This window comes from Eptesicus fuscus, chromosome 16 (genome assembly GCF_027574615.1).
Source record: "Eptesicus fuscus isolate TK198812 chromosome 16, DD_ASM_mEF_20220401, whole genome shotgun sequence".
In the NCBI taxonomy this organism is placed as follows: domain Eukaryota; kingdom Metazoa; phylum Chordata; class Mammalia; order Chiroptera; family Vespertilionidae; genus Eptesicus; species Eptesicus fuscus.
Window position 1 is genome coordinate 41,299,979 of NC_072488.1, and position 23,408 is coordinate 41,323,386.

At 38.0% G+C, this 23,408-nt stretch overlaps 1 protein-coding gene across 2 annotated transcripts in view; it reads left to right on the plus strand.

The window, feature by feature from the left end:
* ANTXR1 (ANTXR cell adhesion molecule 1) overlaps positions 1-23,408 on the plus strand; it is a 223,807-nt gene that overhangs the window by 18,157 nt on the left and 182,242 nt on the right. For both annotated transcript variants that reach the window (XM_054728105.1, XM_054728107.1), the window contains exons 2-3: positions 4,465-4,536; positions 9,564-9,635. In XM_054728105.1, the coding sequence (XP_054584080.1) occupies positions 4,465-4,536; positions 9,564-9,635 (144 nt within the window). The remainder of the gene's footprint in view (positions 1-4,464; positions 4,537-9,563; positions 9,636-23,408) is intronic.

The window sequence follows — 23,408 nt, forward strand, 5'->3', positions numbered from 1 at the left end:
GAAGTAGTAAACCAAGAAAAGATTGACTCCAAACACTTGCTCCTTAAGCTGAGAGTCAAGAAAATCTCTCCATTCGAGTTCAAGTCCCCATTTCACCAGCACTTTGCCTCCCCTCCCAGTATAATCCCCTCAATGCACAACTTCTCTACTGATCGAACTCAGGATTGGGGAGGTATGGGGATTTTTCTCAAATCAAAAGGCATCTTACAGTCCCTCTCAGTAACCAAACTTTCAGGTAGTACTTATCCTGGTCATATGGACCAAAGCACAACGTTGCACTTCAGAAGTGGACCCAGATGACCAGTGTCCAAGGAAATCTCTTGATTCCAATGGAAAGGAGTTACAGAATTCTGGATTGGATCATGGCTTATAGTCAGTCATCTGTTGCCTTTTCTGAGGCACTTTCACAGCATTGGGCCATATCCACGAGACTCTAACCAGACCCTCGGAACCAGAGCATCTCTACCCGATTGCTGAAGAAGAGCAGCCGGGACCAGTTTTCGAGATTTAAAGTATATAACTGAATGCTTTCCAGGATTATGGCTGAGATTCTAATGAATGAGGATTTCCAAAACATTAAAAGCCCAAGGGTAATATATGCAGTTTTATTAAGCTCTTAGGAGACTTTCAGCTGCCATGAAGCTCAGAGGTCTATCACTGATGATTAAGTAGGCGCATTTGCCAAGGAGCTGTGCTCTAGAATCATTGGCCCAGCTGTGAAGGCTCCTCAGGTTCACATAGGGTCATGGGAATTGGCTGAAGTCATCTGAGCCCAAACCCAGAGTATTTAACCAAACTCTGGGAGGGAGGAAGAGGTGATGTCCAGCTGGCCAAAGATCAGGACCTTCCATGAGCAATAGAGGTTTCTCCTCTCCATGCTCTTCTTTCATCCACTCAACAAACAGATAGATGCTAGAGAGGTAAATATCCCTAAGACCCCCACAAGGGAAGCTTGACAAAAAAAGTGATTGCAACCTAATATCAAAGGTTGAGCCGAAACCGGTTTGGCTCAGTGGATAGAGCGTCGGTCTGCGGACTGAAAGGTCCCAGGTTCGATTCCGGTCAGGGGCATGTACATTGGTTGCGGGCACATCCCCGGTAGGAGGTGTGCAGGAGGCAGCTGGTCGATGTTTCTCTCTCATCGATGTTTCTAGCTCTCTATCCCTCTCCCTTCCTCTCTGTAAAAAATCAATAAAATATATTTAAAAAACAAACACACAAACAAAAAAACAAAGGTTGATGACTGAGAGACATACACTGTGCTCTGAACGCAGGAGGCAGGGACAATGAGCCCACCTTTGTTGTCAAAGGCATCAGACAGAGCCTGAGTTGTGTCTTGAAGAATGAGTAGGAGTTTGCCAGTGTGGACATTGAGTGTCCCAAGCAGAGGGAATATGTATAAAAGCTTAGAGACTGGAATGGAAAAGATTTACTGGAAAGGTTTATTTTTGACAGGAGTGGCCCTATCCCTCTCTCCACACTGACCTCTTTCCCCATCTCCCAACTTCTCACCCCCTACTCTATGGGCTGCTGCCACATGAAACTGCTGGCTCTTCCCTAAACAAGTATTTAAATACAGGGTTGGGGGAAAAGTAGGTTTACAGTTGTAATACAAATAAATAGTACAATAATTAAATAATAGCACAAGAATGAACTCTGTTTCACGTATAACTGTAGACCTACTTTTGCCCTTTCTCTATGCATTTCTATATGTACTTTTCTAGAAGAGTTGAATGATTTTTCAAATACTGATTTACCATCCATCAGGGGATTGCCTGATCTGATCCTTTGTCTATTTTTCTATTTGCCTTTGAAATGTTTACTTGTACCAATTATTTACTAGTACATATCCTGAACTTGAAACTTTTGCCTTTTATATGTGTTGCAGACCAATCTTCCCTCATTCTTTTCTTGTCTTTGAACTTGTTTATGGTATATTTTGTAATTCAGGATTTTTGATACTTCTGGAGTCAAAATATCCTTTTCTTAAAAAGTAATTCCTACTTCCTGCATCTGGGTGAAGAAACCCTTCACTAACCTGATGACATAAAAATCTATAATCTGCTAAGTGGTATTAAAGGTTTGTCATTCCTATTAGGCTTTCATACATCCAGGGTTACATTTGGTATGAAATTGTGATCCATTAGTTTTTTCCAATTAGAAATACATTGTCATAGCATCATTTATTAAAAGGCTTATTCTTCCTCCTCAATTTGAATCACCTCTTTCACTATATAGCAAGACCTCACACAGGTTGAGGATTAGGATCTCTGTTCTATCCCATTGGCTCTGCTGTTATGTCATGTATTCTACATATGGGGTCATTATAGCCAATAGGGCAAGCTTTCTAATCTTGCTCTTCATTTTCACAATTGCCCTGATGACATTTAGACCTTTAATCTTCCTTTCATTTTTAAAGTCAGTTTTCTAGTTTCATAAAACATCCTATCAATTTTTTTTCCTAGAATTGAACTTATAGATTGACTTGGGTAAAGTGAGATATCCTTATGATATGGAGTCTTTCACTGTAGAATTGTAACGTACTTTATCGTTTGTGTTCAAGTCAGACAGACATATCTATCTAGATGAGGGGCAGAGGAAAATAAATTCTCCTCATAGAGCTGGAATACATTCAATGAGAATTCTTAGGGATTTTGTACCGTGAAGAGGAAAGCATAAGATCTACTTTGCACAGATTCATCTTAAATAGTCTGAAACAAAGGAAAATGGTCATAAATAACTCTCTAGAAGTTAAAATTAAGGTAAATGAAATTAATCTGAAACCAGTGGAAAATGTTTGCAGTAGAAAATGCCAGACTAAAAGGAACAAACTCTAACCTCAACAGTTATTAGAATGATAGGCAGAAATGCAGAGCTCAGCTGAAATAGATCCTTAAGTGGAGAGAGAGACATCATAGCTTCAGAAAACAGTGGGTTAGAAAAGAAAAATATACTATGAAGCCATTGCAACAAATTGAGTACATGCACTATGAAAATAATTATAAGCTAAATTGAAGCTATAATAAATAGTAGTAAAACAGAAGTCAACCTTGAGAAATAAAGAAGCCCCTGCCAGATTTAAAATTCTATAATTTAATGTGCCCTAGAGAATAGTTCCCTCTTTGTCCAGTAAGGGGTTTCCTTTTTATTTATTTTATTTTTTTTAATTTCTTTATTGATTAAGGTGTCACATATTTGTCCTCATCCCCCCATTCCCATCCCACCCCCCTCCCCACGGATGCCCCAACCCCCTGTTGAACTTAGCTATTGGTTAGGCTCATATGCATGCACACAAGTCCTTTGGTTGATCTCTCCCCCCTCCCCCCACCCTCCCCTATCCTCCCTCTGAGGCCCGATAGTCTGATCGATGCCTCCTTGTTTCTGGTTCTGTTCTTGTTCATCAGTCTATGTTGTTCATCATTTCCCCTAGATGAGCGAGATCATGTGTCACTAGAGATATACTTATAAGAACTGAATGTGAGACGAGCAATAATAGTTATGCTGACAGGCAAATGAATCAGTCTGTAGTGAGTTTCTTTCTGGACCAACAGTTCTTTTGAGACCCAATTTCAATGTCCACCAGTTCCTTATGTGTACATGTCGGCACTGACCCCTCAGCTCCGGATGGTGGACAAATGGTGGTAATGCATGTCCAACTCCCTCTGGTTTGGTCTCGGCCGGACCCAGGGGCACAGCTTCACCTGGACTCAGGGGCACGTGGCCTCACCTGGACCCAGGGGGCGCGTGGCCTCACCTGGACCCAGGGGCGCGAGGCCTCACCCGGAAGGGGTTTCCTTTTTAATAAATAAAAGGATGTGTAGTTGTTTTTTTTTTATTTATTAGAATGACTTTAGACTTCCTTACATATCGAACTGTCAATACATTCCTGAAATAAACTTTGCCAATTAATCAATTATTATTCTTTTGGATTCCTGTGGATTCATTTTGTTAACATTTTCTTTGAAAAATTTGCATATATATATATATATATATATATATATATATGAAATTGGACTGTTTTTTGAGGAGGGGGATTTGTTTACCTCTGTGTCCACTGGGGCATCTAATTTGTGCTAATCTCATTCAACTGAATTGCTGTTGTTTTCTTTCCCTTATCAAAGGAGTAATTTAAATAACACACAAAAATAACAGTTTCTTAAAGATTTGAAACTAACCTATAAGTCTGATTGAGCCCCGGGTTTGTTTGTTTTAGTGAATGAGTGTGTAGCATGGGAATGGGAAGGAGTGGGAAGTGCAGTGAAGGAGTTCTTTAACAAAAATTTTAAGAACTCTAACATTAACTCTAAACACCATTTCAGATAATTTCCAAACTCACAGAAGTTTCAGAGAATGAACCCAGTTAATAGATAGGTCCAGTATCAATTAATAGAATATGAAGAGAAATGATGAAAGGTAAAGACAAATGAATACCTGATTAAGTAATGTCTGCTTTTGTTTTCCTAGATCAGGAAGTGTGATGCACCACTGGAATGAGATCTATTACTTTGTGGAACAGTTGGCTCATAAGTTCATCAGGTGAGAAACACATGCATAGTTCTTTGCCATGAGCAAAACCAGCCTGTATTTGCTATTCTACCAATTACTACTTCAGGGATGCTTTTTGGCAAAGGTAGATCCTCAGATCTTGGATGAGACTTTGTTTTTATCTTTGCCACATATTAGACTATTAGCTTCATGTTTTCAAGAGGATCCCAATTTAATTGAAAAACCAACATTTTAACCTTGTCCCTCTCTTGCTGAAGAATATATTCTTCTAGAAGGATATATTGCACTGTGTATCAAGCTGGAGCCATTGGCTCATTGTAGGAGGGATTATAGGTATATGTAAAGTGACCAAGTCATCCCAGTTTGCCCAGAACTTTTCCAGTTTTAGCACTGAAAGTCTCACATTCTTGGAACTCCCTCGTTCCTGGGCAAACTAGCTACGGGCCCTATCAGGTAGGATTCTCTGAGCATTCTCAACACTGCTTTCCAAGAGAGGACAATGCAGTTTTGAACATCATCACTCTAAACATTGTAGGGACCTTGGAGGTCCCACTTTCCAATAAGTATAGACACCCACCAGTAAAGGAAAGGAGGCCATTTCAACCTCCTTGGGATAAACAACTGTAATAGTTTTCATTGAAGCCAGCTGTCAAGGTCTTTGGTAAAATTGTTTCCAATTGTAAATTCTAAAACAGCTCCTCTCATCCTGGCCAAAGTGGCTCTGTTAGTTGGTTGGGCATCGTCCTATGCACCAAATGTTGTGGGTTCCATTCCCAGTCAGCTTCATCCCTGGTAGGGGGGTATGCAGGAGGCAGCCAATTGATGTTTCACTCTCACACTGATGTTTCTCTCTCTCTCTCTCTCTCTCTCTCTCTCTCTCTCTCTCTCTCTCTCTCTCTCTCTCTCCCCCTCCCTCCCTCCTTTCCTCTCTCTCTAAAAATAACTTTAAAAAAATAAAAAAATAATAATAAAGCAGCTCCTCTCCTGCTGATGGCCTCTGTAAAGTCTTCCAGCCAATATGAGTAACCATACACTTTTTGAATGAAGTTCTTTATCTCTGGAAGACAGTTCTTCTCTGAGATCAGGGTGATGACAAACATGTTCCCTCCAAATTCAGTTAACAATCTCAACATGTACCTGCCTGCCAGTTTGGAGGGAGATGTCCTCTCTGTGATACCAAAAATTGGAAGCTGCAGCAGGAAGCAGCTACACCCCGATGAATGAGAAAAACAGATGCTGAGAGGAGAGAGGTGAATGGGGGGAAGTCGAGAGAAAGGAAAGAAGCAGATACATAGGTGGCATTAAATGCAAAATATTTAAGAGACTTCTAGAAGCCTAGAATTGAAAGGAACAACCTACCAACTTATCTATTCCAAGAGGCATTCCCTCTCAACTTTAATAGCTCTGGTGAGAAACTGCTGCCCGTTGGACAATTCCAGTTTCCAGAAAGGTCTTTTTGTCATTGAGCCAAAATATCCTTTCCTGCACTTTTATCCATTGATCCTGTGGAGTGATAGAAAACAAATCGCCTCCAGACACTCGACAGTATCTGCTGTCTCTGCCCTTCTGGCCTTCTGTTCCCCCAGAAGCAGAGGAGTCTACTGGGAAAAGCTTTGAAGTTAGGCAGATGTAGATTTGAATCTAAGCTCCATTGTGCAACCCTAGTAATTAACTCGGCTGAACCCTAGTTTGCATGTAAAAATTATGGGAGAAAACATGTGCAAACCAACTAGCCCAGCACCCAATTTAGAGTGGGTGCTAGACACTTCTCTTTGCCAGTTCCTTCAGCAATTCCAGACACTTCAGTATCTTAGAATCAAAGGAAGTTAGAGGGAGGGGTTAGGGGAGCTATGAGACCACTTAATCCAATCCTCTCATTTTATAGATAAAGAAACTGAGGAGCATTGACGTGACCTAACCCAGACCTCGAGGCCCTTTCCTCTGGTTATCTCCACTGTCCTCCCTGGCTATGGGCCCCATCCAAGTGTGGCACCAAGACATTACTGTCATGCCAACTCCAAGCAGGAGAGACTATTTCATTGATAGCTGCAGCCCACGTGCCCCTAACAGTGCCTGACACATTGTATGTGATCAGTCAATAATTTTGAGTAAGTGAATACATTTTGAAAAGGGATAACTGGTTTTTATTTATTATTGTAATAAATAGTCTAGGAAGCTGATACTGCAGAGGGGAAGTTTATTCAATAACAGTGATTGATAACGGTATAAATATGTATATCATTTCTCATTTCAGTGAGATCCTTGAAATTTCAAGTCCTATTATTTGTCTTTATTCCAACCCCCTCCCGTTGTCCTAATAGTGAGTCTTAACTTCACCATTTTCTTTAAGCCTCCAAGCTACACCTCACACCCATCACTCTCAGCAAGGAGCCTCACTTCCTATTTCACCAGGAACCTGGAGAATAGCAAACAACTGATTATCTCAAGTTCCATGCATTATCACAAGATGCATGCATGTCCTTCCCACCGTCTCTGAGATTCAAGTACCCCACTGTTTCAGGCCAGTTCCTGCATTGTAGTCCATTTTATCCCACTGTTTCCAATCTCCTCCAGGTCTTTATTTCTTTTTTATGTTTTCTCTACATCCCCCCTGCCTCCATTTCCACTGTTAATAGACACAAACTAATCTCTAATAGACACAAACTAATCTCTACTGCCCCTCGTCTAAAAAGGAGAAGCAACAAATCTCTTGGTCATGTGTTCCTGTCAATACTGACATATCTTACTGGTGTTCTCACTCAAATATCCTTAAAGACTCGCTCTGTCTCCATATTCTTCTTTTTTTTAATTTATCCTTATTATTGAAAGTATTACAGATGTCCCCTTTTCTTCTCCCATTAACCCCCTCTACCTACTCCTGCCTCCTCCACAGGCCTTCCTTATATAGCATATAAGTTCTTTAGTGATCCCCCCACCCCCACCCTCTGAAATAGTCTTTTGCATGCTTCTATGACTCTGGACCTATTTTGTCAGTTTATTTGGTTCATTAGATTCCACATACAAGTGAGATCATGTGATACTTGCCTTTCTCTGACTGGCTTATTTCACTTAGCTTCTTATTCATCCCTTGACTCACTGCCAACTGGCTGCTATAGCCACCTCCAGCTGCTGGTTCTCGCCAAGGCACTACATGGTGCCCTAGAGGACAGAGCCAGTGAGCGCCTTGCAGCTTCTTCAGCTGGATAGAGGAGCCCCATTTGAGTCAGGTTTATCTTTTCTTGAAATTCTCTCTTCCTCTGGCTTCCAGTTCTCCTTTCATCTCACTGACCAGAGCCAGGCCTGTAAATGCTGATGTTGGTTTTCAATTTGGCTCACATTCCTCCTTGCTGTTGACACTCTCTTTGAACAGTTTTACTCACATGCTGAGTATGCTGAGAACTCCAAAATTATGTCTCTAAGCCCAGACTCATATACCAACGGCCTCTTGGAGACCTACGTTTCCCACATCTACACTGTATTCTTTCCAAGAGCTGAGCTCTCTATAAGGGAGGCAGTGTCCTACAGCGCTTAAGAGCCCAAGTTCTAGAATGAGAATGTTTGGTTTCAAGCCCCAAATCCACCGTTCTCCCACTGTGTGACCTTTATCTTCCAGGGTCTCAATTTTCTGTTGTGAAAAGTAAGAACAATAACAGTACTGACCTCACAAAGTTGTTCTAAATTTAATGAGACAATACTGGCAGATCACTTAACATAGTGTCGGGCACAGAGTAAGCACTTGATAAGTTTGGCTATAATTAGTATGATCATTATTATTGTTATTTAGGACATGGTATCCTGCTGGGCCAACACCGGTGAGGTAGTAACAGGTAGCATGGTGTCATGCACAGAGAACCTAAGTCTATTTCACGAAACCGATATTCAGTACACCAGGTATTGCTTGGGCTCCTACCAAGCGTTAAATACCGTGCTAACGGTTTCCAAAGATGCTTCAAACATATGGTGGGTAATGAATGTAGACTTCATCCTGGAAGCAATAGGAGCCATTAGAGGTTTTATTGCAAATGATTGACAACATCTGATTTATATTTTTGGAAAATAATTCTGGGGGCAGGGAAACAAGGAATGATGATAGATAAGGGGTCATCCCTAGGCAATAACTGCAGTGGTCAGATAACTGAGGTCAAGTTCTTAAGCTAAGAGATGGAAAAAAAAAAAAAAGAGGGACATTTAGGAAGTGAGAGCTATAATAGTTGGGGCCAGATCAGGTTTGGGAGGTTATTGCATTGTGAAGAAATAGGTTGGTGCTATTGGATGAACCAGTTGGCCACCCAGCGACAGCCCTGCAGTCTGACAGTCCATCCTGCAGACAGAAGCATATTTGGTCCTTAGCTGAGAGGTTGTTCTGACTCCCAGAACAGGTAAAATTTGTCAGTTGTACATTGACAAAGCTTCTAAGTACTGCTGTATAAAAATCATGCCAATATATTAATTACTAATGAGAAATATAACTATCAACTGGAATAGATATGCTTGTGGCCCATCAGCACATTCTCTCCTTATCAGATAACCTCCTTGGGAAGCCAAGTAGAAATCAAAAGCTGATGGTGATCCTACTTTCAGAGCAGAAGGAGCTCACATGTGATCTTAATGGCTGATGGGAACTAGCTGCAACTATCTGAGACACTCTCTTCCTTATAGGGTACACCAGATGACTGTGGAGACGCTCTCAAATTCTGTCTATTGAGATCCCCTTTTTGTAGACACCATGCAGACCAGTCCTCTCCTACGGACACACTTCTTCAGACACAGCACAGGCCATGATGAATTTTAGCTTTCTTCCTTATAATCCGCACTCACTGAGTGGTGGTGTTGAATCAGAAGCAGTCTCCAGGCAGACAACACGGGTCTTCTCTTTGGTCCATAGCTTCAAGTCTGCTGCTGGCTAAATGCTTACACCAACGATGGAAGCCCCTTGGGTTGTAGGTCCTCAGTTTGGGCAGCCTTAATATAAAGGGCAGGGCAGGGAGGAAGCCTGGACGAGAATGGCATTCCACAGTCTTTCTATTGGCCCTAATAGAATTTCTTTTCCTTTCCAGCCCACAGCTAAGAATGTCCTTTATTGTCTTCTCTACTCAAGGAACAACCCTAATGAAGCTAACAGAAGATAGGTAAGCATGCCCCTCCCTGTCATAAAAATGCTCATCTTTCCTTGAGTAGTTCTCCTATTTCTGCCCTACTGCCAACCTTGACCTGTCGATCATTTTAATCTAATAGTTCTCTATTTTCACTTAAGCCTTGAACTTTGCATGTTGATCCATCTGCTAGTTTACTCTGTGATGATTTTGATAGAATTTCCTGATGTTGGTGAAATTTTATAAATGACTAAATCACATTAAGGTAAATCTTACATTTGATTGGTGACTCGGTCTGTTAACTTGGAGCAAAATGTTAGCAAAACCATTTCTTTGGGGACTATATTTTCTTTTCTTTTAATTAGATTTATTTTGTGGGTTAAGGTTTCAGACATATAATAAGCACACTGTGAGAGAGGGAAGAACTTGAAATATTGTCATACATAATTACTAAGGCAGGAAAGAGAAAGGGAGGGTTTATAATACCACAAAATAAAAGGAAATTTGAATCAAGTGTGGGAAAATGCTGTTGACATAAAAGGATTTGTTATACCTAGCTTAACAAAAATATTATTTTGGATTTTACCACCTGTAGATGAATACTAGTGCTTACAGAGATGTTATCATTCATTCATAGTTAGCATGGTATATAGAGAGTAGAGATGACAGTTTTGAGTTAATGAAACTTTGTCTACTTTTTAAAAATTAATGTGGTCCCCATGAGAGACGCACCATTGGGTTGGGGTGGGGGGAACATGTGGGACTTATGAACAGACATATTGGAAAAAGGGAAGGAGGAAGGGTAAGTCTAGGGAGGGCAGGAAGAGTTTATTCTATAACATTCTTCTAAAACTAACAGGACAGAGTAAGGTGTTCTGGATTTTGCAATGACACAGCAAATCGGAGCTAGTCCCCATTTTTCTCCATATCTTTGTTTCCTATCTGTAACAAAAGGAGTACTTCATACCATCTAGATGCTTTCAACCCCTATTTCTCTTTCATCAGTATCTATTACCAGAGGCCCGGTGCATGAAAATTCATGCACTCGGGGGGGGGGGGGGGGAGTCCCTCAGCCCGGCCTATGTCCTCTTGCTGTCTGAGACCCCTCGGGGGATGTCCACCTGCCAGCTTAGGTCCACTCCCCAGGGTATAGGGCCTAAGCTGGCAGTCAGACATCCCTCTGGCACCCTGGGAGCCCTCGGGGGATGTCCGATTGCAGCTTAGGTCCGCTCCCTGGCTTAAGCTGCAGTCAGACATCTTTAGCGCTGCCAAGGAGGCAGGAGAGGCTCCTGCCACCACTGCTATGCTCGCAGCCCTCAGCCCAGCTTCTGGCTGAGCGGAGCTCCCCCTGTGGGAGCACATGACCACCAGGGGGCAGCTCCTGTGTTGAGTGTCTGCCCCCTGGTGGTCAGTGCACATCATAGCGAGACCAGTCATTCCTGGTCATTCTGCCGTTAGGGTCAATTTGCATATTACCCTTTTATTATATAGGATATGCATATATGCATTTGAGATTAACAGAAACCTATTTTAAAAACAGGAGTTTCTGCCCTGTCTGGGTGGCTTATTTGGTTGGAGCATCATTCCGTGCACCAAAAGGTTGTGGGTTTGATTCCCAGTCAGGGCACACACCTAGGTTGTGGGTTTGGGGTGCATATGGGAGGCAACCGATATTTCTCTCTCACTTCAATGTTTCCCTCTGTCTCTCTCTTCCCCTCTCTCTCTAAAATCAATAAAAAACATATCCTCAGATGAGGGTTTAAAAAACCTCACACAGGAGTTTCTTATTCCTTATTAATAAAAGGAGAAACTGAAGCTATTATCAGTGAAAGTGGAGGATTACTTTCCCCACTTGGTGCTGGGGGTCGGATCCTTAACAATATCTTGAGAAAAAGAATTTTCTGAGACTCACACAGGAGGATGAATAATTTTTATTTGCATGGAATTATATCTCTTGGTTTCCAAAGTTCCATTTCCCTTAATCCAGTCCTGGAAGATGTGCAGCTGGGAAATCAGCAAAGCCAGTGTCCCAAGTTTTCCTTCCATGGTGAAGCGGGTTCCAGGTTAGCATTAGGCTAGTTGCAGTCTATCAGTCCTGTGTGTGTGGGCCATGTGGGTGAATGCAAGGGAGCCGAGAGAACTTACTGCCTGCAACAAGAGTCCCAAAAACACAAAAGCGCATGAACATGAACCAGGAGAGCAAACTCCTTTGTTTAGGAGATTCAATATCTTATATCTTCCCACGCTTGTAGTGGCTGTGCCTACTCTGGCCAATGACCAGTTCCCAGGTGTGACTGACAGACAAGTACCTTCCCTATTTCACCCTGAATTTATTGGGCATGCATCTAAACTGCAGCTTCCTGGTGAAGCTGCATAAATGGCTATAATGTTTGGCCTTCCCTTTGCCCGTGTGCATTTATTAATATGTATTTTCCGGCGTATAAGACGACTTTTTAACCCAGGAAAATCTCAAAAGTCGGGGGTCTTATACGCCAGAAAATACGGTATTTGGGTTTTAAGCAATGTGATAAACATTGTCAGAGATTTTTCTAACCTACCGTATTTTCTGGCGTATAAGACCCCCTACTTTTGAGAAGATTTTCCTGGGTTAAAAAGTCATCTTATACGCCGGAAAGTACGGTAACTAGGCTAAACTACAACGGTATCAAAGCCATATCTTGTTCCTAAGGATAGCAAGCAGAACCCACACTGGTCGCAGGCTCCACATTTTCCCACTCTATTTTGCTGCCTTACATTAATAAACAGAGAATCACAAAGCCCAAGAAACCTATGACCTTTTTAAAAAATATTGGCCAAGGATTTTAAAAAGCTCTGAAAAAGTGTCTCTCATCCGTGGGGTCTCTATTCAAGACTCCTAATCTTTCTCAGTCTTTGAATCTTTCTCAGGCATTGTTTTGTGGAGATGTCTTTTATTCAGAGAAAATTTCCCTTTCATCCATTCTTCACATTTTCCTACAGCCCGGGGCTGCCTACTGCTGCTTCTTGGTGATGATTCCACCCACTCCATGACTAAGAGTTTGGCCAAGAGACCAATTCACACATCACATCCCTTGAGGATATTTTGTGTGCTACTGCTCACGACCTTTGGGAAGTTGGGGAGGGCAGAGGGAAGGTCACAGATTTATAAACACTCATGGAACACCAGGTTTTGAGATCCATTTTGGTTCTGCTAGTTCAAAGTACTCATCTGAATCCTACTTTCAATCTAATTTTTTGTGCCTTCACTTCACTACCCCTAGTTTCCTGTGCGAAGGAGAAGACAGAGGTTAGAATGTGCTGTTTGCTAGAAGCAGGATTTAATAATTAAGGGCTGATAATGTAGTAAACAACAGCCAGAAATGCTTTCCTAAAGGCTGTAAGGGTTTCATGTGGTGACTGCTTAGCCTAACCTGTGAGTCAACTAACAAAGCATGACATGGTTTCCTGACACATCCCCAACCTTATCAACCTCGGTGAAAATGGGGGCAAGCCATCTCTCTCTAAAATACTTTCTCATACGAGTGGCTACAAGAATTAGGCTCTCAGAACTTCTAAGCTGGTACTATTTCTGAAATATATGACTTTCAGTGTTTTAGTTGGTCACAGAAATTTGTATATTTTTTCTATATCTCATTTGATCTTCACAATATCCCTATAAGACAGTTTAAAATGCATTATTATATGTAGTGATTGAGGAAACATACAGAGTTTTTAAAACTTGTTTAAGAATAAGACATGAATTAGCAGAGATTCTCATTTCAACAATAACAAAAGATTTGGGGTAAATAGAAATAATATCAAAGGTATATTTGCATCCACTTCTTGGGATCAAATCACATAGGGGGAACCATGAGAAGGTTGAAGAAATAGAGTGAAAAATAAATGTGAGGTGCCAAAATGTAGATTTACTATGAGAATCAATATCATTTGTGTCTTTTATATGCTAAGTGCTTTATGTATTATTTCTTATCTTATCCCTATATAGCCATTATTACTTCAATTTCTAATGCAGTCTCTGTGGTCATTTGATTCACTGTTTTATATCTAATATGCCATTTTTCACTTACTGTTTTTAATATTTTATTTTTATCTTTAATTCTCAGCAGTGTGATCATGATGTGTCTAGGCATGATTTTCTTTGAGTTTACTCTATTTTGGCTTTGATGAGCTTCTCAAATCTATAAACTATGTCTTTCACCAAATTTGGGGAATTTGTAGCAATTTTTTCTGCACTTGTCATTTTCTCCTCTTTTTCTGGGACTCCAGTGGCACAAAAGTTAGACCTTTTGATATTATTCCACATGCCTCTATTTGGTTCTTCTTCAATCTTTCTGTTCTTCAGATTACATCATTACCATTGATCTAGCTTCATGTTCACTGACTCTCACCTCTGTCATCTCTATTCTGCCATTGAGCTCATCTATTTAATTTTTTTTACTGCAGATACTGTGTTTTTTAGTCCTAAAGTGTCTATTTGGTTCTTTTAAAAATTTTTATTTCTTGCTGAGAACTTTTATCTTTCTATTTACTTCACGTGTTTATCTTTACCTCATGCAACATAGTTATTAACTGTTAATAACAACATAGTTAATAACTGTTTTAAGTTGTTTGTTAATTCCAACAGCTCAGAATTGCCATCTTAATTGTCTTCTCCCTTAAGAATTGGTCACATTTCTAGGTACTCAGTATGTCGAGTAATTTTATATTATATCCTAGAAGTTTGTGATATTATGTTGTTTAGACTCTTAGTCATATTCAAATCCTCTGGAGAAATTTTTTTTCTTTGTTTGCTTGGTAAGAAATCACCCTGGCTAGGTTCAGACCACAAGTTCTTTCAATTCTTCTGTGGGTGGTTGTTTTTATCTTTGCCCCATTTTCAAAGGCTTTGCTAAGCTGCACTGGGTCTATCCTCTACATGTGTAGTTCAAGATGAACCTGGGACTTACATAACTTCATACACAGAATTAAAGGTACCCCCTTCTCCAGCTCTCTCCTCTCCAGCATTCTTCAGTACTATCTTACCCACTGAGGCCCCTCTTTCCAAGTCATCTTCTAGCAAGAAAAATGGGGTTTCTCCTGGCATTTTGGCCATCACATTGCTTCATACAGTTCTCTACTTGGGCCACCCTTGGAGCAAAGCCAGGAGTAATAAAATAGAAATAAAAATGGAGAGTTCCTCTGCATTCTTTTAGCCACAAGGTGCCCTTTCACCAGAGGCCAGAAATATGGGGACTTTCTAGACCTTTTAGGTAACATCCCAGGCCACTGCCATGTACTGAGACCACACTCAGATTAAAGGCATGAGAAAAAAGAGGAAAACAAATTGGGGTTCATGTTTGTGTGCATTATTCCTCCAGGTTTTAACTGCTTTCCTCAGTCCACCTGCTTTGTTTACTTTGCAGAGCCCTGGTGTGTTTGCTTTTTAATCCTTTTCAGAGTTTTGTTATACTAGTAATCAGCAGGAGTGATAGGCAGGGGCAAGTTTGCTCCATCTTACCTGCTGTTACTTTAATTTTACTGGTAATGACACTGAGATTTAGAGAGTAGATAACTTGCTAAGGTCAAATAATAAAAATGGCAGAACTAGTATTTTGATTCTGGATTCTGGATTTGGTCCAACTCATGTGCTTTGCTCTTCCAAGATTTCTTAGCTTCATCAGTTTGCAAAGCAATAAACAAACTGTAACAAAATTTTTAGGCTTCTTCATTAGCATAATAAAGGATAGAATGTTAATTTAAGTACTATTAGAATTGATTATTTTAGTGTTAATTACTGCATATAATTTCCTAAAAACTCCCTGGAATGTCTTTTCCTGATCTTCATTGAAATACTTTAAATGTTTCATTTGGAAATGAGATCACATCAAGGAAGTCCAACTTTTACTTTAAAAGAAATCAGGAATAGATATTAAATATAATCAAATGCATTTTTGGCATCTATTGAGATGATCATATTTTTCTTTGACCTACTAATACAGTGAAATGCATTAATAATATTTTTTAATATTGGATCATTCTTGCATTTATGGTTATACTTGGTTGTAATATATTATTATTATAATGTAGAGCTGAATTCTATTTCTGTGTTTTATTCAGAAATTTAGCACCATAATTGTGATTGGGCTGTTATTGTCCTTTTATGACTCTCTTTACTTACAGTATTTTCTGTAATTTTTTTACATTTAGATCTTTACCTCTTCTAGAATTTATTCTGATGTACAGTGTAACACCAAGATGAATCATATTTTCTCCAAGTGTTTAGACAGTTTTTCCAATACCATTTTGCTGAATAATCATTTGCTACCAATGTGAAAAGTTAAACCCTTCCATAAACTTGGCTCCATTGCTATGTTTTCTATTCTGATGTACCGCATTTCTGTCTGTTCCCATGTTAGAACAAAATTACATATTTTAATTAGTTTTAACATCTGGAAGACTAGTCATTCCTCACTTCTAATGTTGGGTGAAAATTTCCCTGGTGTTTAGTATTTTGTTCTGTCTGTTGTTTTTTACAATGTGTATTTTAAATAATTTTTATTATGTTCCAAAATATTCTGGCGACTTTTCATTTGAATTGTATGAAAAAATATAGAATAATGTTAGCAAAATGGCATTGCATTTTACTATATCTAGCTTATTTAAGGATATGTCACTGCTCGTTTATGTCCCTCAGTAAGGTTTTGATATTTTCTTTAGATCAGTCTCATACAATGTTTCCTACGTTTATTTCTAGGCACTTTAAAGATTTTTCCCCCCACTGTGAATAATTTATTTTCTGTTGTATTTTTTAAATTACCACTTACTATAGAGCAATTAACCTATAATTTTGGAGTCCATGGGCTTTTATTGAGCTCCGTGAAATTATTTTTTAAAATTTGCAAGTCAGAGAGATTATAGTTTGTATCAGAAAAGGCTTATGATCCCAAAATTGTTAAGAAAAACTGGTTTGGGGAAAAACTATTGGTTTTATACATTTATTTCTCACTCCATATTTTTAAAATGTTTAAATTTTTTTATTGATTTCAGAGAGAGGAAGAGGGAGGGAGAGATAGAAACATCAATGATGACAGAGAATCATTGATAGGCTGGCTGCCTCCTTCACTCCCTCTACTGGGAATCAAGCCAGTATCCCAGGCATGTGCCCTGACCGAGAATTGAACCATTGACCTCCTGGTTCATGGGTCCATGCTCAACCACACTGGCCAGGCTTCCATCATTTTAATGAAACATTTTATGGGTTCCAATACTTTCCAGTTAATTTTGGAGTGGTTTTTAGGTAAAATAGTTGAACTATTTGTAATTAATAATAACTTCTATTCTCTTTTCCAATATTTATAGCTGTTATATCTTCTTGTGTGTCTTATTACAAATAAAATTTTCAAATTTTAATGGGGATGACTTATATTTCATAATTATGTACTTCATTGGATATTGAGTTCATAGAGATATTTCATTTACTATATTTAGGAATTATTCTCCCAATTTTATTTAATTTTTTTGTATTAAATAAATGTTGTTTTATTAAATACTTTTTGGTCATATCAAGATAATTATAGCTTTCTTCTTTTATTATCTTTGTCCTTCCTCTCCATTTGAAAAATTCAAATCAAATGATTTCCTGGTGAAAAATTACATTCATGGAATAAATTTTATTTTTCATGGTTTATTTTTTCATTATATTTCTGGATTTGATTTACTATAAGCCTGAAGATGTTGCTTATCAACATTTAATACTAAGAGTGTTCAGGAGTTTTATTTTATACTATCTTTGTCAGCCTAGGGGTAAAAGGATTATGTGAGTTCATTAAAATGAATTGGCAGTCTTTTCATATGCTGTGGAATATCTTAACTAATGTAGAAAGTATGTGTTTGTTCAAGGTTTGATACTACTCAGAGGAAAACAATCTAAGCCTAGATCATTATTAAAGAAGCTCTTTGACAGTTATCTTAAATTCTTATATGACTTATGTTACCATATTTTTCACCTTGAGAAGTGGTAGAAAGTACCAATGTATTGATATTTTAAGTTTATAACACACTTTTTTAGTTTTCAAAATCTCTTATGTACCTGTGGTTATATTCCTTTTCCTACATTCATGTAAAGGTATTTATTTTCTCTTATTTCCCCATTCAAATTACTCAATAGTTTGTCTCTTAAACTTACTCATCAGTTCTCTTATGTATTTGTTTTGTTTTATGATTCATTATTTTATTCTTTTACTTCTATTAACTCCTGTCTTCTGCTTCTTATTTTTTATTTCATCTGTTTTTCTGGCTCCTTGAATTGGAAATTTATTTATTATATTATTTCTTATTTAATAATAAATGTTATTATTAATATAAATTATATTCTAAATCTCATTCTTGTTGAATATCACATACTCTGACATGTACTGTTCTCATTATGTTCTAAATAGTTTGCATTTATAATTTTATATTTGATTTAATATGATTTACAAAGTATTTCACAATTTCCACATAATTTTAAAAATATTTTTCTCAATTTCAAGAGTCATTGCATTTTATTAGAAAATGTGGTTTATATAATTTCTGCTTTTAAAATTTATTAATTTTGTTGGTGGACTAGTTTATGATTAAGTTTTGTTTATCATCCATGAATGTTAGAAAATATGCATACTTTGATGAATAAGAAGTTTTATGTAAAATCGTATTAAATTTATCAAATTTTTTTTGTTTACTTGATCTGTGAAGACAGAAATAATTTTAAACTTTCCACTATGTTTCACTTGAATATCCAACACATTGTTTTATAATTTATATTAAATTATTTAGCTTACATGTATTATCATTATGGAATATATTTCCAATCAACATAAAATAACCTGTTTGTCCCTTTAATGCTTTCTGTTTTGTGTTATTTTCTCCTCCTGGATGCTTGTAAAAATTATTTTTCTTTATCTTTGGAATTTTTAAAAAGTCTAGAGAATATGTCTAGGTGTGGGTTCTCTTATCAATTTTGTGTAATACTTTGTGTAGGACTTGAGCTATTTCCTCTGACAATTTAATAAGCTTCTTCAGCTTACAAAATTTTTCTATTATTCCTTTTATTATTACTTTTTCTTGTCTGTGCATTATAGTCTTGAATTTATCCAATAACTCTTTTATATTCTACTATAATTTTTAATCTCTATCATTTTTCTTTGCATTCTTGGCAAATGATTCACTCTGGTCCTGTAATTCTCCAGTTTAAGTTTTGTTTTGTTTTTGCAGTATTCCACTTACTGTTCATGGCTTCCATTGCATTTTTTTATTGTGGTAAAATTCATGTATCATAAAACTTACTATCTTAACTACTTTTAAGCGTGCAATTCAGTGGTATTAAGTTGTGCGATTATCCATCTCCAGAACTTTTCCATCATCTTAAACTGAAACTCCCACCAGCCCCTGGCAATTTCTATTCTACTTTTTATGTCTATGGATTGCCTATTCTAGATTCCTCATATAAGAGGAGTCATATAATATTTGTCCTTTTGTGTCTGGTTTATTTCACTTAGCATATTTTCAAGTTTCATCCATATTGTGGCAGGTATTAGAATTTCATTCATTTTTAAGGCAGAATAATATTCCATTGTTTGTGTATACCACATTGTGTTTATCCATTCATCTGTCAATGGGCATTTGGGTTGTTTCCACCTTTTGTCTGTTGTGAATAATTTTGCTATGAACATTGGCATGTAAATATCTGTTCAGGTTTCTGTTTTCAGTTCTTTTGGGATTATATGTAGAAATGAATTGCTGTTTGATTTTTTTTTTTTTTTTTGAGAAACTGCCATCCTGTTTTTCACAGTGGCAGCAACATTTTACATTTTACCAATAATCTACAAGGAATACCGCAACATCTTTTCTGACACTTGTTATTTTCTGGGTTTGTTTGTTTTTTATAACAGCCATCCTAATGGGTGTGAAATGGTCTCTCATTATGGTTTTGATTTGTATTTCCCTAGTAATTAGTGATGTTGAATGCCTTTTCATGTGATTATTGGTACATTTGTATATCTTCTTTGGAAAAATGTTTATTCAAGTCTTTTGTCCATTTTTTATTGGGTTCTCTTTGTCATTGAGTTCTAAGAGTTCTTTATATAGTCTGGATATTAATCCCTTATCTAATATGTTACTTGCAAATATTTTCTCTCATCCAACAGGTTATCTTTTCACTCTGTTGATAGTGTCCTTTGATGCACAAAAAAATTTGCTTGTACTTGATGTCATATCCCAAGAAATCACTGCAAAATTCAGTGTCATAAAACTCTTGCCCTATGTTTTTTTCCTAAGAGTTTTATAGTTGTGTCTCTTACATTTAGGTTCTTGATTCATTGTGAGTTATTTTTGTATGTGGTTTAAAATAAGAGTCCAATTTTATTTTGTTGCAAATGCATATTTAATTTTCCCAGCACCACTTGTTGGAGAGCTTGCCTTTTCCCCATTGGATGGTTGACACTTTGTCAAAAATGACTTGACCAGATATGCAAAGTTTTATTTCTGGGTTCTCTATTCTATTCCATTGGTCTATTTTGTCTCTCCTTATGCTGGTACCACACTGCGTTGAGTACTGTGGATTTGTAGTAAGTCTTGAAATGAGAAAGTGTGAGTCTTTCAACTTTTTTACTTTATCAAAATTGTTTTGGCTATTTGGGATCCCTTAGGATTTTATATGAATTTTAGGATAATTTTTTCTATTTCTGTAAAATGCCATTGGAATTTTGATAAGGATTGCATTAAATCTATAGATCACTTTGGATCCTATTATCATCCTGATAGTATTAAGTCTTCTGATCCATAACACAGGCTGTCTTTTCACTTATTTATGCCTTTAATTTCTTTCATCAATGTTTTATATTTTTCATTTCAAATATTTTAAGTGACAAATGTCTTTCAACCCTATGAATATTTTCCTGATTCTGAATTTTTTCTTTGTGTGTCCCTGATATTGTGTAGAGATGGAATAACTTCATCATGAGTATGAATTAGAAATGTTGTATGTTTCTTACAATAGTTTATTTCAAAGGGGAAATTTTCTCAAATTCCTCAAATTGGTCCTCTTCTTCCCAACTTCTGAGACATTTCCTTGGTATAGTGACTCAAAAGAGAAACAACTATGTTTTTCAGTACTGGGTTTTGGGGTAAGTCTGTCCGACATCATGTAAATCTTTGTTGAAAATATGAAGATCCCAGGCTAAAAGAAGACAGGAACATTTAGATGTACATAATGTAGCTTTTTTTTTTCCTGGAAAGTCTGAAGACCCAGTAGTATATCCAAGGTAGGGAAGAAACTGAAGCCAACGGAAGATGATCAGGTGTAGATGTTGGATCCCTATGTTAAGAACCTATCCCATCACCAATCTCAGGCTTTTCTTCTCATGTCCGGGAATTCCAGGCTGGTAGCTCCTTCCTTCACCGTGATGTCAGCCACTCCAGTTTTGCAGGAATTCTTCCAAGTGTCTGGCACATATATGGCATCCTTACCTATTTTCCAGCAATGACAAACATTTTCTCCTATTATGTTAGGTTAGCTGTTTCTACATCATTTTGGACAGAAAGGGGGGAGTTAAAATGTGTAGACATAGAACACTATCTTTAACTGAAAATTTCACCTTTCTTATAAACTTTGCAAGATTATAAAACAAAGCATAACAAAACAACAAGTCAAGCAATTATTATGTCTTATCCAACCCACTGGCCTCATTTTGCTAAGGAAAATCATTCTCAGAGAGATGGAATTATTTGCCCCAATTCATATTAAGTAGTCAGTGGCAGTAGAATTTTTTTTATACTCACAAAATTAAAATATTTAAATTTAGTGATTGTTTCCCCCTACTCCATTAAATAATGTACCCAATTCACTGCACATGTATGCATGCTGCTATCTTGTTCCTTATCTGTGGAATACTTAAATGGAAGCAATCGCTATGTATATGTGCAAATGCATAATGCATATGCATTTTTAGTCTATATACAATCTTTTATTAATGGCTTCTTATGTACCAATATCTTAAAATATTTTTCTCAGCTATAATAAAAAAAATGATAATACCTACCCTGTGAGGTTGTTATGGAAACTATATTATTTATTATATAGGTGGGGATACTGAGTCAGAGAAGGCCACTCTGCTGTAAAAGTGTAGAAACCTAGACTTTAACCCAGGCATCATGACCTCATCCCCACCCCTCAACCACTATACTATAGGTTTCCCATAATTTTACTCTTATGTATGGTTTTAAGTTTTAAAAAATCCAATTCACAATTCACTACCCTAAACCCCGAAAAGAGCAGTTCCCCGAGAACATATGCCCTCTACACATTTTATCTTCGTGGCCTCTTAACAGCTTCAGCTTGGAAATACTCCTCACAAAGAGAGAGGTAAGGAGGTAGCATCAGCATTTCGCAGATGGGGTGAAGAGGTTAAGTGTCTTGCTTACTGCTTAAGAAGTTGCAGTGAGAGCCAAGAACGCTTGGCTCAAACTGCTGAGTGGAAACCAAGAGACCACACTTCTCTATCCCTCTCAGTCATCTTCTGGTTTGGTTGGGAGTGTGGTTTTGCCATTAGTGTCACAGGGGAAAATGACATATTCTGAACACACCGCTTGATTCCTGGAGCAGAATGATTATAGGCTGTTGTTACCAAGAGACAGTTCTAAAAGCCTTTTCTAAATATAAAATAAGAGAGAAAAAGTCTTCAGATACTTTGTGCTTGAAAAACCTGGGATTCGTTCCATTTTGAGAAATTATTCACTTACATACAAGAAGCTTTGATGACAAAATTAAGAGAAATAGAGCAGAGCATTTATTCTCCAGTCTGTTGATTAAAGGATCATATCATGGGGTCTGAGTTAGTTGCCTTCAGCCTTCTCTGACTCTGTGTCTTTGTTTCTTATCTGTAAAATCAATGTAATGGCCCAGCCAATGTGGCTCAGTGGTTGAGTATTAACCTATGACCCAGGAGGTCACAGTTCGATTTCTAGTCAAGGCACATGCCTGGGTTGCTGGCTCGATCCCAGTAGGGGGCATGCAGGAGGCAGCTGATTGATGATTCACTCTCATCATTGATGTTTCTATCTCTCTCTCTCCCTTCTTCTCTCTGAAATCAATAAAAATCATATTTCTTTAAAAAATGAATATAATGATAGTCCCTATCTCATAGAACTGTTAGAAGAATTAACAATGCCAGGCATATAATAACAAGTGTCCTTGTTATTATTGTGGTTGTTGCTGGGGTTATGACAAACAGCTAAGGAATTACCCCAAATCCTCCTGGATACACCCCCACTCAAATCACCCACATATCCAACAGTAATTCAAAGAGTGTGTCCCCAGCTCTGCCTGGCCTACCTCCTTCGCTGAAGCTTTTGGCTGTCCTGTCACTTTATAGAGGCATATAGGTAGAACATTCTGCTCCAGCATGAGGCCACGTAAAAGTTAGTGTTTCCTTTGTCTGATGGTTCTAAAGAGGCCTCTCCTACATAGGAGCGCCCAGGCAATACTATCTCTGGAAGCAATTGTTTAAGGAGGGGTGAGGAACCTTTTTACTGCCAAGGGCCATTTGGATATTTATAACATCATTCGTTTAATATAATTCACTTAATATAAATTTATGTTACTATGAAAAAAGCTTCTAGATTTATTGAATTTTGAGTCCCGTCTGCGGTTGCCTTGGCAGGGCCAGACCAAATGATTTTGTGGGCCTTATACTGCCTGCAGGCCAAATGTTCCCACCCCTGGACCCAAAGGGCTACTCATACTGAGTCTCAACGATGGTAAAGAGACCCCACCGTGAAGCAGTTGAGCAGGTC